General features: G+C 41.9%; 1 protein-coding gene across 10 annotated transcripts in view; it reads left to right on the top strand.

Annotated features, from left to right (window-relative positions):
• The window catches only part of NUP93 (nucleoporin 93), a 102,318-nt gene that overhangs the window by 56,424 nt on the left and 27,440 nt on the right, over positions 1-18,454 (top strand). For 6 of the 10 annotated variants that reach the window (XM_023637025.2, XM_070261832.1, XM_005608273.4 and 3 more), the window contains 2 exons: positions 7,289-7,351; positions 12,623-12,751. In XM_023637025.2, coding sequence (XP_023492793.1) covers positions 7,289-7,351; positions 12,623-12,751 — 192 coding nt within the window. Of the gene's footprint in view, positions 1-7,288; positions 7,352-8,059; positions 8,175-12,622; positions 12,752-18,454 lie in introns of all 10 variants that reach the window. The other 4 variants (XM_023637027.2, XM_070261836.1, XM_070261834.1 and 1 more) reach the window with 1 other exon arrangement.

The raw sequence follows: 18,454 nt of genomic DNA on the forward strand, positions 1-18,454 counted from the left end.
TTTCCCCATTCTCAAAGATGACTTTCCCTTCTGGGTGAGTCCTCCGTCTTCTATTCATCCTTTACCCAATGTTGACAGTCTTGGAAGTTGGGTTTTTGTTATATGGTAGTTATTTTTCTTCTTCTTTTTTTGTGTGTATTTGGGGTGGGGAGCAGTAATAGGAAGGGGTTCACCAAAGGCAATTAGATGGACTTATGTGAGTGGCTCTCTTGAAGGTCTGTGGCTTTTCCAGAAGGCACAGGTGTGGAATTGTATCACGGCCGTATTGGCATGCCCTTGAAGAGACCAGGTGGCTACTTAAGTCAGAATGCTTGCCTGTAAGGCTCGAGGCAGGTCCAGGAGGAGGCACTGCTCAGAGCTGTCTATTCTTGGGTTTAGAATCTCCTTGCACAGACTGAATTCTCTTCAACCTGTGAGAATTTGTAGACCGTCCTGTAAACCTATGTGAATTATAGGAGCAAGTGATTTGTTTTGCCTTAATGGACCCAAATCCATCACGTAATTGTCTGACCCTTTGTTTTGCCTAGTAGCAGACACCATGTACAAAATGGGACCTGGCAGCCTGACAGTAACAGATGGCCTGGTGCCCACACAACACCATGTTATAGCACCAAGGTGTGCCACCTGTGGCTCCAGAGCTGCCTGCAGACCCATGGATCTGCTGAGCTGGCAAGTAGTGGGAATCCACAGCCACTCTTGCAGGGTCTGCTGCCACCTGCTGAATGAGAGTGACTAGGCTTTTGCATAAGTGCACAGTGAGAAATCATAGAGCAGTGTTAAAAATATGTTACAATTGGTGATGTCTACTCTGCTGGCTTAGCATTGCTTTCTGCAGGGGTATTTTTTGAAGATATGTATCTCTATATAGCTATATGAGAGAGACATTTAATGCAATCTGTGAACAAATGATTTAAAATATTAAAAATTTTTGTAGAGAACAGGCAGTGGGAGTTACTCTAAACATCTGAGTTGGAAAATGAAGGCTGGATTTACTATTCATTCTGTGTTCCTTGCAAAAGGAGATTCAGTCTCTCATGAGCTTTTAAGCTGACATTTTATGTATTCTTATTTTATTGCATTAAGTATTGAGCTAATAAAATAACCAAACATGCTATAACACTTTATGAAAGTTCCCCAAATCTTGGAAAGGCCCAAATTTCAAAATTCCTCTATTCATCTTTTGGGCTTTATCAGTAATGACCATCTCTTTGCGCTTGAAAGATTCCTTGAGGCATTCTCTGTAGGCACCACAAAGGGAGCTAATGAAAAGCTTGTCCACACCATCTGATAAGCCCAGCGGGATTTCTGTTCTGCCTGTCTGAAGACGGTATCTTACTTCGTCCTTCCTCACTTTCTCCTTAAGTAGCAGTTTTACCATTGTAAAAATTTCACTCAAGAGAAGGTTTCAGAAAAGTCGTTCGTTCAGAAATTGGGAAGAAGGTTTGGGAGAGGTTAGAGAGTAGGTGTTTTACTCAGAATGAGCTGAAGCAGAATAGTGGGTGCAACTCACAATCCTGTCTTGATAGAAATCAGACACTTCTCCATTTCACTGTCTGAAGTTCTAATGAATACTTGCAGTGCTTATTGGAATTCTTGTTTCGTCTTGGAGCAGACCCTCTTGATTATTCTGTTTGTTAAATTTATGTTTTGGTCTCTGTATTTTGTTTCCTTCCTTGCCTTCCTAGATGTTCCTGGGTGTTGGCAATGTTTTTTTTCAATCAGTGACCATTTTCTATGGTCACTGCTTACTTATGTCAATATTATTTTATTTGGAATGTTGGTTACAGATTTCCTACTAATTTGTGTGTATTGTATGTATTAAATGAGAGAAAATACAAGATTTTTATGGCACCTGCCATGTGTTTTGTCTCGTGTCGGATACCTTCTGGTAGCGTGGCTGGCCTCCCAGGTGCCTCACCCTTCATTTTCACAGGCTGGATTGTTGAAGGGGAAGGAACATGGTCTTTTGTGTTTTGAGGGTCATGTGAAATATGACTATGGCTTTGTGGGGCCAACTTAGACTGATTAGTTTATCTTACTTTGTTTTATTTTTTAATGGTCAAGGAATTTATGTGTTCTTCAGTTCAAACTGTTTATGTAACTGTTCAACAGATCACGTATTTATTGTAGGTGGGAAGCAAAAAAATGTGAAAGAATCAATGTAGGCTCTTTTTTTGCCATCTTACTTTCCTAGCTAAAGTGGATACTGAAATTTTTCTCAGAGACCCTTATTTCTTAACAGTTTTCACTTTTGGAAAGTAAATAAGCTAAGAGAATTTGGCCATTTGACAAAAACAAACATCCTTTTGCCCACTGCCTTTTTCTACAGTGAGAGTTAGCTATTCTGCAGTCAGAATAGTTGTGTTCTGAAACCCAGAGTCTGCGTGGTGATTGAAAACAAGGCAGCTTCACACCCGTGCTTCTCTCTCTGAGCCATTTAAGAGCCCGTTTGGCTGCCAGGTCCCTGAAATGTGACCACACGTTTGATAGGAGAATCGGCTTACCTTGCGGTTACATTCTGGGTTGTTCTCGGCCAGTATACGTTGCCAGGCAGCCCACTTCCTGTATTCAAGATGGAACACGTGGCTGGAGATATTGCTTGGGCAAATGTACAGTGTTTATTATTCCACAGCAATAAATAGTAAATAATATTTTGGAATGCTGTAGGGTTGACATCTAGAGCAATGATTTCTGGCTTTTTTGTCTAGGACCCATACTAAGAAATACATTTAACATCATGACCCACTTCATACATACAAATAAGTAGATTATAATTGAAATAAAAATTTCACAAAACCACATTTACCCATACCATATATCTCTGTTGCATTTTATGTTATTAAAAAATGCTGATTGAGTTCATGACGCAATTATGAGTTCTGACCCACATTTTGAAAAACACTTTTAAAGGAATGCCCAAAACTTGACATTTATTGTCTTGTTCTTGACCTAACTATAGAGGCAGGGGGAAGAAAGGAATGAATATGCAAGTGTAAAGTATCTGTTTATCCCACCTTGATTTGCTGTGGTAAGAAACAAAGTGGTAGAGAGGAAGAAGGTAAACAAGGGGTCAGGAAATGTGGATTTTAAGTCTGAGCTTTGCGAGTTACAAACTAGGTGGTCTTAATATGGAACCACAACATTTTAGAGTTGGTAGAAACTCTAGAAACCATCTCATACAGCTCTTTCAACTTTTAAACCTATATTAAGAACATACTTCAAAGTATGATCAGTTAAGTAGCATTGAGAGACAGTTTAGCATTGGGTTAAAAGTGAGGACTAGAACCAGATGTGTGTCACACACACCACAACAAAGTAATCACCGTCTCCATGTGTTAGCTCTTGTTAGTACTGGGATGCAAATTAGTATTCTCTGAGCCTTCAGCTTCATCATCTTTAAAAGAGAACTAATAGCTGATGAAGAAAATAAATTTAAGGATATTTTGCTCCCTTCCTAGACTCCATCCTTTTAGAGAAAAAAAGAAGTTTGTCTTTATTTTCTCGATTTAGAAATTTACTGTTCTCCAAGTATCTCAAAAACAGTTGAGAACTGTGTTTGAATCTTGCCTCTGCCTCTTCCTGGTCGGGAACCCTCGATCAAGTTAGTTAAATGCTGAAATCTGTTTCTTACCTGTAAAATGGGGTGGAAGTGGATGCGGGAAAGTGGGGTGTTCATGTCTGTTCTTTCATATTGTTAAAAGATTAGCAATAATGTCTTAGAATTGCTTAGAGCAGTCTCTGGCCCTTAATTCTTCCTGAATAGGAGCTATTGTGTGTCACAGAAAGCTTGAAACCAAAACCCGTTCAAGAAGCCAGTTAGAAGAGGATCTGTTTGCAAGATTCTGGTAGTGAGGAGCAGTATACAGCTGCAGAAGTCAGGAGTAGTTATCTTATTTTCGGGCCTGTAGATGTTTATGGAATGTTCTTAATATTGAGTGGGCCAGCAGTAGAAGGGCTGGGGTCAAGGGTGGGGGCACTGTGAGCAATGAAACAGTGCTTGTTGGGAAGCAAAGGGGATGTTAGTGATAAGGAGCTCTGGGGGTAATAGACGCCTGGCATCTCCGAGTGGGAGATGACTGCTGGGCCTTCTCTGTGCCAGGGGTCTTCAGTGTGGCAGGGAGCCCCCCCAAGGAGAGAAGCCACCTCCTAGTTCACTCTTAATGCCCCAGCTCAGCTCTACAGAAAACCCATTTTCCGATAAGCTGTACAAGTGTATCTCGGGGACGAGGGCCATGAGAAGTGCCCCACAGAGAGTTGGAGGGAGAGGAAACACGCATGTGGAAAGGAGAAATTGAGGCAGAGATCTCTGGGAAACTTGGGCTGAGGCAGGTGTGTTTCTGCCTAGCTTTTTAGTTCTTTATTTTTGGTTGAGGTATGTGTTCTTTAAAAGAAAGTAACTGCCACTAGGTGGCACACAAATTTCGGCACTATTCTGACTGTATAAATTATTATTTTTAAGATTCTTTTCAAAAGATAGGTCACTAATGTGTTGTTTTTAAAAATAGAATATGATATGTAGCCTATTTTAGTGTTTCATTTTAGAAGAGACTAAAGGAAGAAGAGTTAAAATTCAGAATCTGCATATCTTGTAGGCTCAGTTTTTGCTGTAGAGAAAGGCCAGTTGTTGAGGTACGCAATGGCTCTTGGTCTTGGTTCAAATGTGGGTGAGGTCTAAAATTTGATTCTCATGCAAAATGCTTCATTTAACTTAAGTGAGATTTTTGGAATGTAGCTTTATAATGAGTATTTTAAAGAAGAGACTAATCTGCCCCAAAGCAATAGCTCTTTTCTTCTTTTTCTTTCTTAACCACTACTTGAAATTTCATCTGTTAGAAATTTTGGAATAGTGTTTCTTATAGAATATTATGTTTTTAAACAAATGTGTCTGATTATTGCTTTGCGTTTGTGTTTTAATTTTGTGTATGTAGGTTATTTGTAGACATCGGTGCAGTTAAAAGAATGGAATGGGCTGATCATTGACTGGGAAGAGCAGAGGAAACCCAGAGAGGGGTGAGGGGCTCGGCACAGCCCTTCCCACTCCAACCAAAGAGAGAATGAGACCAGGCCTTGTAGGGCAATGGTTATCACCTCCCCACCTCCAAAATGTGGCTTGTTTAGACAATCAGCTTCCCATAGCAGCAGCCACGAAAAGGTACAACAGAGCAGAGTCTATGCCTACGCTTTGTTCAGGAACGGCAGTCGATGATAATATTCCAGAGCTTTGTTTATAAGCTGACACTAAAGCCTTTAGCCATTGGAGACCACTCATGAAAGGGAATTCACACTAAAGGTTTGTTGACTTGATGTGATCATTTGCCGTGAAGGGTGTAAACAAGGTGTATTAAAATTCTGCCCATAATTTCATATCTGACTCCCCTGCGATGGCTAGAAGCAGGCATATGGTGACAAGCTGCCCTCTTCTGAATGGACCACATGGGGTCCTAGTTTTATGTGTTCTGGTTTATTGAAGCCATTGCATTAGTAGGTAAGTGACAGATGCCTCTCCTCACCCCGCTCCAACACCAATTATCAGTATAGATATTTGGAGCAGTCTTCCTGTCATGTCCCCAGCGCTGCCTAATTGCTGCCTCAGAGACTGCCGAGGCAGAGCCTGTGAGGGAACAGTTTCCTGGGCTGCTGGCCGTTGTCCCTGTCCATCCCAGTGAACTGCCCAGGTTGGGGTGTGACAGCAGGTGGGGGAGAATCATGGACCAATACCTAAGAGATCTGGGAAATCCATGAAGATTGGTAGTATTTTATTTAAATTTATATCCCCAGTCTTGTTTGGCCCCCCCCCCACCCTTGTTTATTTTAAGAACCAGCAGCCTCATATCTGGGACTGTTTGAACAAAATATACTAAAATGTTACAGTTATTAAAATATAGTAAGTAATCAAAAGTTAGTTAATTAACCATGACAGTAAGTTCCAAGAAAACTATCAAATAATATTTTTTAATTTAGCGTGTCATTGTAAAAGCTTTAGTTTAATTCTACTTTGTATTATATTCCCCCAAAGAGTTCCTAAAAAAAAAAAAAAAAAAAAGAGCAAAAACATGGTTTTGAAAAAACCCGGTCATTTTGGACATGTATAAATGCAACAGTATTGTGCTTCATGTGCAGGACGTTGTGTTTCAGAGTATAGGTGGGTCTAATGTATAGGGTGACTTGAATTCTTTCATGTTCCAACTGAGACTTTGATCTCTACCTATTAGTTGATGGATCATCTTCCTTGTTGCTACTTGGCCCTCACGCCCCAAGCTGTGGAAAAGAAACTTTACCCTTGTGTGAAGGGCAAGGTGTTGGCATGGAGGCAGGCATGGAAGCCCACTCTGTCTGCAGCTTTGACTGACTGTCAGGAGTGTCCCGCCTCTCCTCCGTAAGACCTCAGCTTGAGCAGTGAAGACACTGAAGAGCAGTAAGGAGGTCACCCTGGGCGTCTCTTTGTTTAATATCACCAACAGATCTAATTGTGATAGAGTCTGATAATAGAGCTAGATGTATGAACCTTGGGCCAAGTGCTTGGTTACATTATCTCATTAGTGATGGTTTTTCATATGAGTAAACTAAGGTTTAGAGAGTTTGGGTGAGTTGGCTAAAATCATTCCATTAGTAAATGGAGGCATCAGGATATGAAACTAGGTCTGTGTAGTTGCATTTTACAGGCATTTAACCTGTGCATATTAAACCAGACTTGTGGACTCTCTCCTCTTCACCTACCTATATTAAACAAGCAGCAGATGTCATCAGGCCTGAAATAGGGAGTACACGTGGCAAACCCCAGAAGAAATGTGTAAATAAATGATTTGGGGCTATCCCAGCCATTGACAAACAAGTGAGAAACACACAGATGAGTGGATGGTGATGGCTTCCTCAGTACTAGGAAGTAATTGAACAGAGTTAATTGAAAGTAACGAGAAATAAAAACTAAGGAACAGAGGAACTGTGACTGGTTGCATAGTAAAAGCTGTATCTATAATATGGGCCATTTAGGAATTTTGAAGGGCAATCTTGACTGTTCACATTTGATATGTTTACAGGACGTGGGACTCCACACTGTTGCCTCAGGGGGACTTTACCTTCTAACAATCATCATGTGCTCCCAGAATGAAAGAAACTAGGAAACATCTGTAAAAACCATCTATTTTGATGTTTTCGAGTTGAGAGAGTTTTGTAAGGGTGGGCGGGGTAGTAGATATCCTTATGTTTATTTTTTTTTCCTACAGTGTATGTTTGATTATTAAAAGGTTTATTTTAACCTAAGTTGTTTCATTTCTTTCCTTTTTCCTAGGGTTTCCTGAAGAATGAGAAGGACAATGCCCTGCTGTCTGCCATTGAAGAGTCCCGGAAGAGGGTAAGAAACGAACCCAAATGCAGATGTACACTGTGGTGAGGGCAGCTGCCAGAAGTGGGAGCCTGTTCCCAGGCCCAGCTCTCCTGTTCGGACACCTAGTTCACCAGAGGAGCTTCTACAGGGACCGTTTTTAAGGAAGATACTATGCTTGTAACTTTATGTGTATTTAGTGACTGAAATGCATCTGAAACACTGGACTAGTCAACTCATTATTAAATTCATCTTAAAGTGGAAGAGCCAGAAGTTGTTTGGTTTCCTTGTTATAGCATAAGTGGTATTTTGGTTTCTACTGAATCAGCAGTTCAGAAAAGCAATTATGATCAGTGATAATTTTCCTCAATTTCTTTTCCTTTTATCACACAATTTGACTTTCTCTGCTACCTTTTATGTTAACATTTTTTCCAAGCTCTTAAAAGCAGAAACCTAGCTTGGTGCTCAAGAGGATGGTAAATCAGTCAGGCAGAGCTGCCGTTGCATGTGCAGCAGTATTTTGCAGCAAGTATTCCCTCAAGATACTCAAATGATCGTTTACTTTGCTAACATATGAGTTATCTATCTCCATGTGTTTCTGACAAGGATTAAAAGATCAAAACCCTTCCAAAACATCCCATATGGAGGAAGAGCTCCTGAGGCCACTGGGGTCTTCTGGGCAGGGAGGAAGGGTCAGCCATCACATGGAGCTGGTTCCAAAAGTGCATCTTTTCCTAGGAAGAAGGCTGGAGGGTCCACGCCAGTCTGCCAGCAGTGGTTGTCTCTGCAAAGGCGAGCAGGGGTGAAGGGGACGTCTGTTTTCATGTTTACTTAGATAACCCTTGTATCACAGGTATCTCAGTGTCTTTATTAAAATCTTCCGTGTGGGTGGAAGTGCCTCGATAGGGCTGATGTGAGTGAGCTGGGCAGCAGGGGGCTTGCCAGCTCTGGTTTATAAGAAAGTGTTCCAAAGGCATTATTTAAATGACTGGTATGTTTAATTATCAGAGTAAAATTCCCTAAAATTTCATTAATTATATTTTTGGCAATAGTACATATTCCTAGAAATAGAGAAATTCATTTGATTCAGATTTGAAGATATTAAAAAAAAAAAGCCTTTCTTTTTTTAGGTTCATACTTTGAGCGAGTTACCCACCAACATTGATTCTCCTGCTGTAAAGGACCAATAAAATTAAATTAGGATTGTCGAATGCCACCACCAAGCCTTATTAATCCATTTACCCTGCGGAATGTGTTTCTGGAATTGGCAGTCTCTGAACATTGTGCCATACTGAGACTAAATGTGCAGCCAGCCAAAACATTTAAGTGACATACCACAGTGCAAAATGTGTGCATATGTGTTTGTGAGGGAGATGTTCCGGTGTTGGGAGCGGCCTGGGGGGGCACCTTTTACCTGTCTGGACACCGGGAGATTGCCGCTGAGCAAGAGTCGTTTTCAAACAAAAGGTGAGCGGCTTCCTGGCATTTTGGTGGTAATTTCATGTTTGAATAACTTGCCAATGTCCTGCTGAAATGCCAAGAAAACAAGCTACAAAACCACAAATGTGTCCTATCTTTTCCCATTTGGTGCATCCCAGCAAAAACGGAACAACATTATCAGAACATATGTAGAGTTTCTAAAAGCCAGCAACAGCTCAGTAATAAGCGGGTGTGAAGTCAAAGCATATTGCCCTCTTCCCTTTGTGAAAATGGGGTTCAAGTGCTCCCCACCTGTTCTTAATTCAGTTGCCCAGTTCTCTTCCTGCCTTCCTTTCTTAACTGTGTTCAAAGAGATAGATTTCTGCACATAACTTGAAAGATTCTGATTTAGTTTATAGTTTCTTCATTGCTTTGTCATTTTTTGTGGTTTGTCTTACCTTCCTTTTAATTTTTAGACCTCTGCACACCCTTCCAGATTATCTCTTCTCTCTTTCCCTTGGGTTTCTTTCCTCCTTTTCCCTGCTATTCCCTACCTCCCACCTCGCCTCAGATCCTCACTGTCCTCTTCTCTTAGGCCTTAGTTGAACAGCTCTCTTGGTTCTCTCTCATTAACTCCTCTAGTTGACATTCTTCTTTGCACCTAATCTGGTGTTGCAGAGTGCGTCTAAAGGGAATAGGCTGGAATAGGGCAGATGAGTGGCTGATCATCCCTGATTAGCCCACAAATTGGATGTTCCATTATCTCTAATGTAATTAAGATAAGCTGGGGTTGGCATGGTCAAGGGAAGAGAATTTTAATGTTGGGCCGTTTATTTTTGTTTGAAGCCCCTTATCACACTAATGATGAATGGAACCATAGTGCTGTTCGTTCAGGTTGTGGGGCTGTTTCTAAATGAGTAACCTGGCATATTTCTCAGATGTATCTGAGGATTTGAGCCCAGAAAGCTGCCAGTTTTCAGAGTACTTCCTGTGTTCTCAAAGCAGGAGTTCTTGGCACACAGGTGAGCAGCCTAATTAACAGGGGATAGTTAATTCCCAGAGTTGTTGCTCTGACCCTTACATGATGCTGGAAGTCTGCCCTCACCGTCCTCATTCAGCAGTGTCTTTGGGTGGTAAGTTGTCTGTTTTCTTCATTTGCCTTTACTACTCTGCCGTTCTTTATCAGCCAGAAGATTTGTCTTTAAGAAAAACTCTTGTGACACTGTGGTGTCTTGGATCAATGCCACAGCTTAGTCAGCGCCTCACTTGCTGTTGCAAGCACAGAAAGCTGTATGGTATGCCAGCCTTCCCCCACCTCCTTATTTCTCCCTGCTCTGATCTTTGTGCCACATGGCCCTCCATTTTCCCTTACTGGGAGAGGCTTGAGGCTTAGGAGGTGGTTGGTTTGGCTACTTAAATAGGAAGAATTTTAGATGAAATTATGGTTCACTTGTCCACTATTTCTGGATACTTTCCAGGGAAACTACCCTTTCCCCTTTCCCCCCACCTCACCTTTCTGTTCCAGCATACTTCTGTCTATTCAAAATGCATAGCTTTCATGTTTAAGTTCACTATGTAACAAGAGAAGATGATTTTTCTCTGAGTGTTTTTTCAGTTCAGGCTGACTGACTGGAATGGTCCTTTCTGCCTGACTCTCAGTGAGAAGAAAACCAGGTGGAAGACTGTTTTTAAAATTTGCGATTGTCGTTTCTCACTGTCTTCAAAATACATATTAGAAAAGGGATCTATTGATAGATGGACCAAAATCAAATTTGCAAGGTGTGCCAGCCTTCTTCCTTATCATTTTTGTGTGTGTCTAGTGTCTGTCTTTTTCACTTTTTAGTAAATGTTGGTGCATACTCAAACATCCCATTTGTAGGAAAAGTATGTTTTTCTAAGAGTTTACCAAAGCTCGTGTGTATGGATATTATCAGTATAAATGATCTTCGTTGCCAGAAATAAAGCAGGCATTACTAATACTCATTCCCTTGGTGCTACCTAATTAGATGCGAATCTGATTGTAAATGAAATGGCTTTTTGAAAAGTGGGCTTAAGCTGATAGGGAAGCTGGGTCTGCCAATTAAAGAACAATAGGCTAAGAATGGTCATGATTCAGTATATCTCTGTAAGTTGCTTTGATTTCCTCCTCAGAGGTTTTTTTGTCTCCTTCCTTCCTCCCTCCTTTCCTTCATTCTTTTTCTTTTGTCTTTTCATTCTCAGTGCCCTTGTTTGGCAACAGGCTGCAGTGTCACCAGTAGACAGGAGTGAGATTTGCCAGACTTTTCAGGAATGACTGAGTAGAGTGATAAGAAATCTAATTGCAGAAGGCTCTCTTTTTCTTCTACTGGTTTGCTTCCTCCTATGATTTACTGTTTTGTTTATGTTTGTTATTTACTGTTATGTTTACTGTATGATTTACCTCCTCCTATATTTACTGTTCCTTAAAAAAAATAAAGACACTGGGAGAATCTTTTTTTGTGTGTTATCTTAGATGCTTATTAAATCTTAAGATACCATTGACTTTATAATCCATCATTTTACATAATACAAAGAAAAAGTACTTCAATTTAAACTATGACATGCTATCAATTGTAATATGTAGCCTGATTTCAGAGATTTTAAAAAGATATTTGTCTTAATAAGCTCCTGAAAAGATATTCAATATCACTAATCATTAGGGAAATGCAAATCAAAACCGCAGGATATCACCTCATACCCATTAGGATGGCTACTATCAAAAGAAAAACAGAAAAGTTTTGGCAAGGATGTAGAGAAATTGGAAGCTTTGTGCGTTGTTGGTGAGGATGTAAAATGGGGCAGCCCCTCAAAAACATAGAGTTACCATGTGATCCCGCAACACACCCAGAAGTGTATACCCCCCCCAAAATTAAAACCAGGAACTTCAAAAAATAAAATCTTTAAAAAAACGAAAGCGGGGGCCTGGCCCCATGTCCGAGTGGTTAAGTTCGTGCGCTCTGCTTCAGTGGCCCAGGGTTTCTCCGGTTTGAAACCTGGGCGCGGACATGGCACTGCTCATCAGGCCATGGTGAGGTGGCGTTCCACATGCCACAACTAGAGAGTGACCCACAACTAAAACATACAACTCTGTACCAGGGGGCTTTGGGGAGAAAAAGGAAAAATAAAATCTTTAAAAAAAAAAAAAAAAGAACTTTAAAAGATGTTTGTATACCCATGTTCACAGCAGCATTATTCATAATAACTGAAACGTGGTGACAACTCAAGTGTCCATGGATAGATGAATGGATAAACAGAATATGGTATATACATACAATGGAATATTATTCAGCCTTAAAAAGTCAAGAAATTCTGCATATGCTACAATGTGGATGAACCTTGAGAACATTGTATGAAATGAAATAAGCTAGTCACAAAAAGACAAGTACTGTGTGATTCCACTTACGTGAGGTACCTAGAAGTAGTCACAATCCTAGAGAGAGGATGGTGGGTGCCAGGGGCTGGAGGAAGGAGGGAATGGAGAGTTGCTGTTGAACGGGTATAGAATTTCAGATTTGCTGGATGAGAAGAGTCCTGGAGATGTGTGGTGCTGATGGTTGCACAACAGCGTGAATATACTTACTTCCACTGCACTGTACGCTTAATGGTTAAGATGGTAAATTTTACATTATGTGTATTCTACCACAATTAAGTTTTTTAAAAAATGTGTTAGACTCGATGAAATAAGGAGTATATAGCAAACAGTCGTTAGTAAATTCTTTAAGGAGATTTTTTAAAGTAGATAGTTTTTGCTCTATTTTTGGGAATATGGAAGATCTGGGGGCTTTGAATTTCTGTTGAACTTTAAAGGGAACTCTATTCTTTGTTCTTTTGTCTGGGTCATCTCTCTCTGCTCCTCTCTGACAGACCTTTGGCATGGCTGAGGAGTACCATCGAGAGTCAATGCTGGTCGAGTGGGAGCAAGTGAAACAGCGAATTCTCCACACACTGCTGGCATCAGGAGAAGATGCCCTTGACTTTACTCAAGAAAGTGAGGTAGGTTGGGTCCAAAAGATATACCACTATTAATAAAAATGTGAGGTAAAGAATGCTTATCTCCTTGCCCACTGGCAGTCTGGGCACGGCTCATCAGTCTCTCCCACCTGGAACACTCTTCACTTGGATGCCCACGCTTGCCTGGATTTCCTCCGTGTCTGGCTGCTTCTGCTCAGCCTCCTTTGCTGAGTTTTCCTCAAACTCCTTAACCTCTAGATGTTTGAGTGTCCCAGGGCTCAATCCTTGACCTGTTCTTGTCTCTCCCTCAGTCACTGCCCTGTTGATCTCATCTGGGCTTGTGACTTTATATACCATCTATGTGCTGAATGCTCAAGTTTACATTACAACCCCAAACCCAACTCTTATCTAGTGGCCTTCTTGGCTCTGCTTGGGTGTCTTGCAGCCATCTCAAGCTAAACATGTCCAGAATTGAGTCATGATAGCAGCTGCCCCCCACGCCAGCCTTCTCACGGAGTTTCTCATCTTTATAAATGGCAAGTCCAGTTTTTCACTTGCTCGGATCAAAAACCTCAGATTGCTTTTTATCTTCTTCTCCCACCTAGTCTCTCTCACGTGTTGACAAATTCAGTTAACCCTACTCTCAAAATACGCCCAGAGTCTAACCACTTCTTACCTCCTCCACTGTTAGCACTCCAGTCCAAACCACCATCATCTCTTGGTCAGATTATTGAGCTTGCCTCCTAACTGGTTGTTTTAGATATCTTATTGCTATGTAACAAATTACTCCGAACTGTAGTAAAACAAAAGCGTTTAGTGTAGCTGGGTGTTTCTGGCTCAGGGTCTCTTGAGGCTGCAGTCAAGGTCTTAGCTGGGGCTACCCTCATCTCAAGGATCGACTCAGGGAAGATCACTCCCAAACTCACTCATGTGGCTCTTGGCAAGCCTCAGGTCCTCTCTGGCTCTTGACTAGGGACATCAGTTCCTTGTCCTGTGGGTCTCTGTTGTGCTGCTCCCAGCCTGATAGCTTTTCCCCCAGAGCAAGAGTGAGGGATCTGAGGGAGAGCTAAGGTACTCTTGAGACAGAAACCACAGTCTTTCGATAACTTAGTCTCGAAAGTCACCTCCTATCCCCTCTGTTCAAAGTAAACCACTAAATCCAGCCTACGCTCATGGGGAGAGGATTATTCCAGGGCTCCAGTCCCAGGGGATGGGGGTTGTGGAGACCGTCTTAGAGGTTTTTGACCACACTTGTTTTCCTGCTTTTGCTCTTGTACAGTCTCTTCTCAACAGAGCAGCCAGAGTGACACTATTAAAACACAGGGTAGATCAATCGTCTCACTCCTCTGCTTGGGTCCTCCAGTGACACCCATCTCACTTGCAGTAAAAGCCAAAGTCTTCACCATGACCTCTAAGTCCTCACCTGCTCTGGTCTTGTTGCCTCCTCTCCAAACTCACCTTATGCTCCTCTCCCCAGTGCTCTTGCTGCTGCAGCCAGACAAGCTCCTGACAGCTTCCTTGAGCAGAGCTGGCAGGCCTTCTCCTGCCTCAGGTCCTCTGTGCTTCCTGTTGCTTCTGCCTAGAATGCTCTTCCCCCAGATAACTGCGTGGCTCTCTCCCTTCAAACATTCACCCAGTGCCCTGTCGGTGAGGCCTTCTAAGGCCTTCGCAGCTGAAATCCCAACCAACCTCTCCCCAGTCAACACTCCTTGTATCCCCTTTTCATGCTGTATTTTTTTTCTTAGCCCTCCTCCCACATACCACTGTATATGTTGTCTGTCTTTATGTCGCTTGTGTCTCTCGGCGGGATGTGAGCTCCATGAAGGTAAGGAGTTTTGTTTGTTTACTCTTGTATCGCCAGTGCCTAGATGAGTGCCTGGAACATAGTGGATGCTCGAGAACTATTTGTTAGACAAATCATTTGGCTCTAGCTAACTTTGTGCTAACTGAAGTATTAGGGATTATGATTTTACAGAGGATGTGTTAAATAGGGTTTCTTTTAATTGCCAGTGTTCATTGATTGGTGGTAGTGCTGAGTTGACAGTTTTCTCCTCATTAAAATCTTTTTTTTTCTTTTTTTGTGAGGAAGATTGTCACTGAGCTAACATCTGTGCCAGTCTTCCTTTATTTTGTATGTGGGATGGCTCCACAGCATGGCTTGACGAGTGGTGCTGGGTCTGCACCTGGGATCTGAACCTGTGAACCTCATGTTGCCAAAGCGGAGTGCGCGAGCTTAACACTATGCCACCGGGCCAGCCCCAAAATCTAATTTTTAAAAAGGCAGTGTAGAGGCTAGCCCCGTGGCCAAGTGCTTACAGTTTGGTGCGCTCTGCTTTGGCAGCCTGGGTTCATAGGTTCAGATCCCGGGCGTGGACCTACTCTACTCGTAGGCCATGCTGTGGAGGCATCCCACATACAAGGTAGAGGAAGATTGGTGTGAATGTTAGCTCAGGGCGAATCTTCCTCACCAAAAAAGAAAAGGCAGTATATTTATGTGATTCAATAATTAAAATACCCTGTCCCCAAAAGCCCATTCCCTCCCCCCTCTGCCTCCCCCCGAGGTAATCACTATTACTGCTTTCTTGCGTATATTTACAGTGTTTCTTTATACAAATACAAGGATATGAGACTGTATGTTCTTATCCCCCCTGCTTCTTACACAAAAGTTAGCTTACTGTTTGCTCTGTTCTTTATCTTGCTTTTTTCACTTACTGTATCCTGGAGATCTTCCCTGAGAGGAATTTTGGGGCTGCATCCTGGGGTCGGCAGGAAAGAGTGTCTTGCTTGATTAGTGACGTCTGCCCTTGTGCCAGGGGAGCTGTGGCCGCATATTTACCACTCTGTGTTGGGGAGAGACCATCTCTGGGGCTCGGATCTTAGCTTCGCCACTGACTAGTTCTGACCTCGACCACGTTACTTACCCTGCAGGCCTTCGGTGTCTTCAGTGGTGACATGGGTGATGGGGAGGATTTGTGACAGTGGAAAGCACCTGGCCCGTAATGGCCATCCCACTGTTGTTCCAGAAAAAGTCGTTTCAGGTAATTTGGCAGTGCAGATTAAAAGTTGTAATGTTATAAAAATTATGATATTAGACATTTCAAGTAATATTGCCAATGCTTCATGATAAGTCTTTTTCCCAGAAGTTGTTTTATGGCTAACTAGCATTCTTTTCTCACGAGAGCTAGGACAGCTGAGGCTCAGAGAGACACACAATATGCTGGTGAGACCCAGGAATGTTGGCTTCCAGACCATCGTTTTGTTCAAGTCTGGGTCAAGGGTGGGTAGCTTGGCAGTTTGTCATGCCTGCAGAGTAACTTCACATATCCCGTATCTACAAATTTGCTGCTGATTTAAAAACTAGTTTTTCTATTCAATTAGTCCCTGAATAAATAGATGCTAAAGTCATTTGTCTTAGGAAAATACTCATTAAGGACCCTGTTCCACATTTCTTAGACTCAAAGCCTTCAAAGACTTAGATCAGAGTCTTTGGGAAAGAAGAACTAATGTATAAAACCCTTGACCAACCTAATGTTTCTTTCTCAATTTCTCGTGAGTCTGGGCAGATAAGTAGAACAGCTCATGGTTTTATAAACTTCATTTTTTAAAATGATGTTAATGGGTTGGGTTGTGGTCTGTATTGGGATTTGGAAGTAATTATAAGCTGCTAATGAGATGTTCTTTCTTGATTGCTCTTCTCTTAAAAATAGACTAGTCTATTTAGTAGACTCTTCTTCCTTGACCTCAAGTCCCCTTGGAAGGGAGTTACTGATACTTTTGCTGTTCTCTGGTGTGACACCTAGCAGAGTGGGTAGCTTTGCTATAAAAGCTGGCAAGTGATGCAAATGGTCTCTCCTTAGGTCATCCAGGGAATTGCCATTTTCTGGAACCTTGTAGGTTTTGTTGTTTGTTGCTGTTTTTTTGAACTTTTTTCCTGAAATAGAACATATGTACAGAAAAGTACACACATCATAAGTATACAACCCAATGAATTATCACAAATGGAATACACCCAGATGAAGAAACAAAACATTACCAGCACCGCTGTAACCCCCTGTGTGCCTTTCCAGTTACTTCACCCCCACCACCACCAAGGGAACCACTGTCCTGACGTCTGCCTCATAGATTAATTGTGCCTGTTTTTGAGCTTTATGTAAGTGGAGTCATACAGCATGTACTCTTGCTTCTGGCTTCTTTTCCTTAACGTCCTGTATGTTGTTGCATGTCATTGTAGACCGTTCATTCTCATGGCTGAGCAGTCTGACTGCAGTCTCTTTATCCATTCTGGTGTTGATGGACATTTGGATAGTTTCCAGTTCTTGGCTTTTGTAAATAGTGCTGCTGTGAACATTCTTGTCTGTGTCTTTTGGGAAACATATGTTTGCATCTCTGTCGGGTGCACCTAAAAGGGGAATTGCTGGGTCAGAGACCATGCACATGTTCAACTTTAGCAGATACTGCCAAATGGTTTTCCAAAATGGCTGGAGCAATATACCCTCCCACCAGCAGTATGTGAGAATTCCATTTGTTCCATATCCTTGCCACCCTTGGTATTTTTTGTCATTTTTAATTTAACCATTCTGGTGGATATGTGGAATCGTGTTTTTACAGGCTTTTTCCTATAATTTTCTTCAAAATGACGGAAAAGTGTGGTATTACCTCCACTTGGGCAGGTGCTTTCTCTGCTCTCTTTATAGGAAACCACAGAGCATGAAGGCCAGAGACAGGTGTTGGAATTCAGCAGGCCTGGGTTCCTCTCTTATAAAGGCCGCTCTTGAAGAGCTGCCCTCAGGGGTATAGACGGTGGGTGAGGCGCCCAGCCAGGGCCGGTGTGCAGTGCACGCTCTGTGCCTCCCAGCGGTGCTTGTGGTGGCTGTTAGCATTTGGTAAACTACACATTACTAAGTCTATCTTAATCGTTTTAATATGGATCTGTCCCTTTTTAAGTGTTTCCTTTGATTTAGAAAGTATCAGTAGGAATGAAAAGAAAATCTTTGGGTATAAATAGAAGAAATAAAGAACTCTGACTTGCTGTCTATATCCTTCTTCTCTGGGCACTTTATTGTCAGGAACAAGGTTGTTAAAATCATTATTAGGAAGAAGGCTTTCGATCATTTTGAATTGACCTTACATTTGAAGGAAAATGTCCAAATTTGGATAATTTAATATAAAGAGAGGCTTGAGGCTTTTTTTACATATATATAAGCAAAAATGAATAGGATGTGGTGATTCCAGAAACATTTTTCCTCTAAGCCTTCCGATAACAGACGAACAATGACACATTGGTAATATCTGTTCCTGGCAAGTTTTAATACGGGAAATGAGGCTTCAGTCATATAAATTCAGTTTGGGAATTAATTTCCTTAGGATGTCATTGAAGAAGGAGGTATAATTTTTAAAGAAAGGTAGGAATTGAAAGATTGTTAATAACTTTTCAAATTGTAGCCTGAATGAAAAGGATGTGCTTTGAAGCAAGAAAGAGACCCCTGGTCCCTGCGCCTGGCCACAGTGAGGAAGAGCACCCCCAGAGCCCCGCTGCCTCCATCGCAGCACGTGGGGTTTGAGCAGTGTTGGGAGTCGTTGCCATATCTTAGCCCACTTTTAAAACAGTATTTAAAGGTGAATTTATCTAACCTCAGTGGGGTCTAGTGGCTGTGTTGGTATTAGACACAGTCACTGGATGCTCCTTTAATGTATCGTCTAGAGAATGACTTAGCCTGGCAAGCAACAGGCTCGATAGCAACAGGC

This window comes from Equus caballus, chromosome 3 (assembly GCF_041296265.1).
Source record: "Equus caballus isolate H_3958 breed thoroughbred chromosome 3, TB-T2T, whole genome shotgun sequence".
NCBI classification, from domain to species: domain Eukaryota; kingdom Metazoa; phylum Chordata; class Mammalia; order Perissodactyla; family Equidae; genus Equus; species Equus caballus.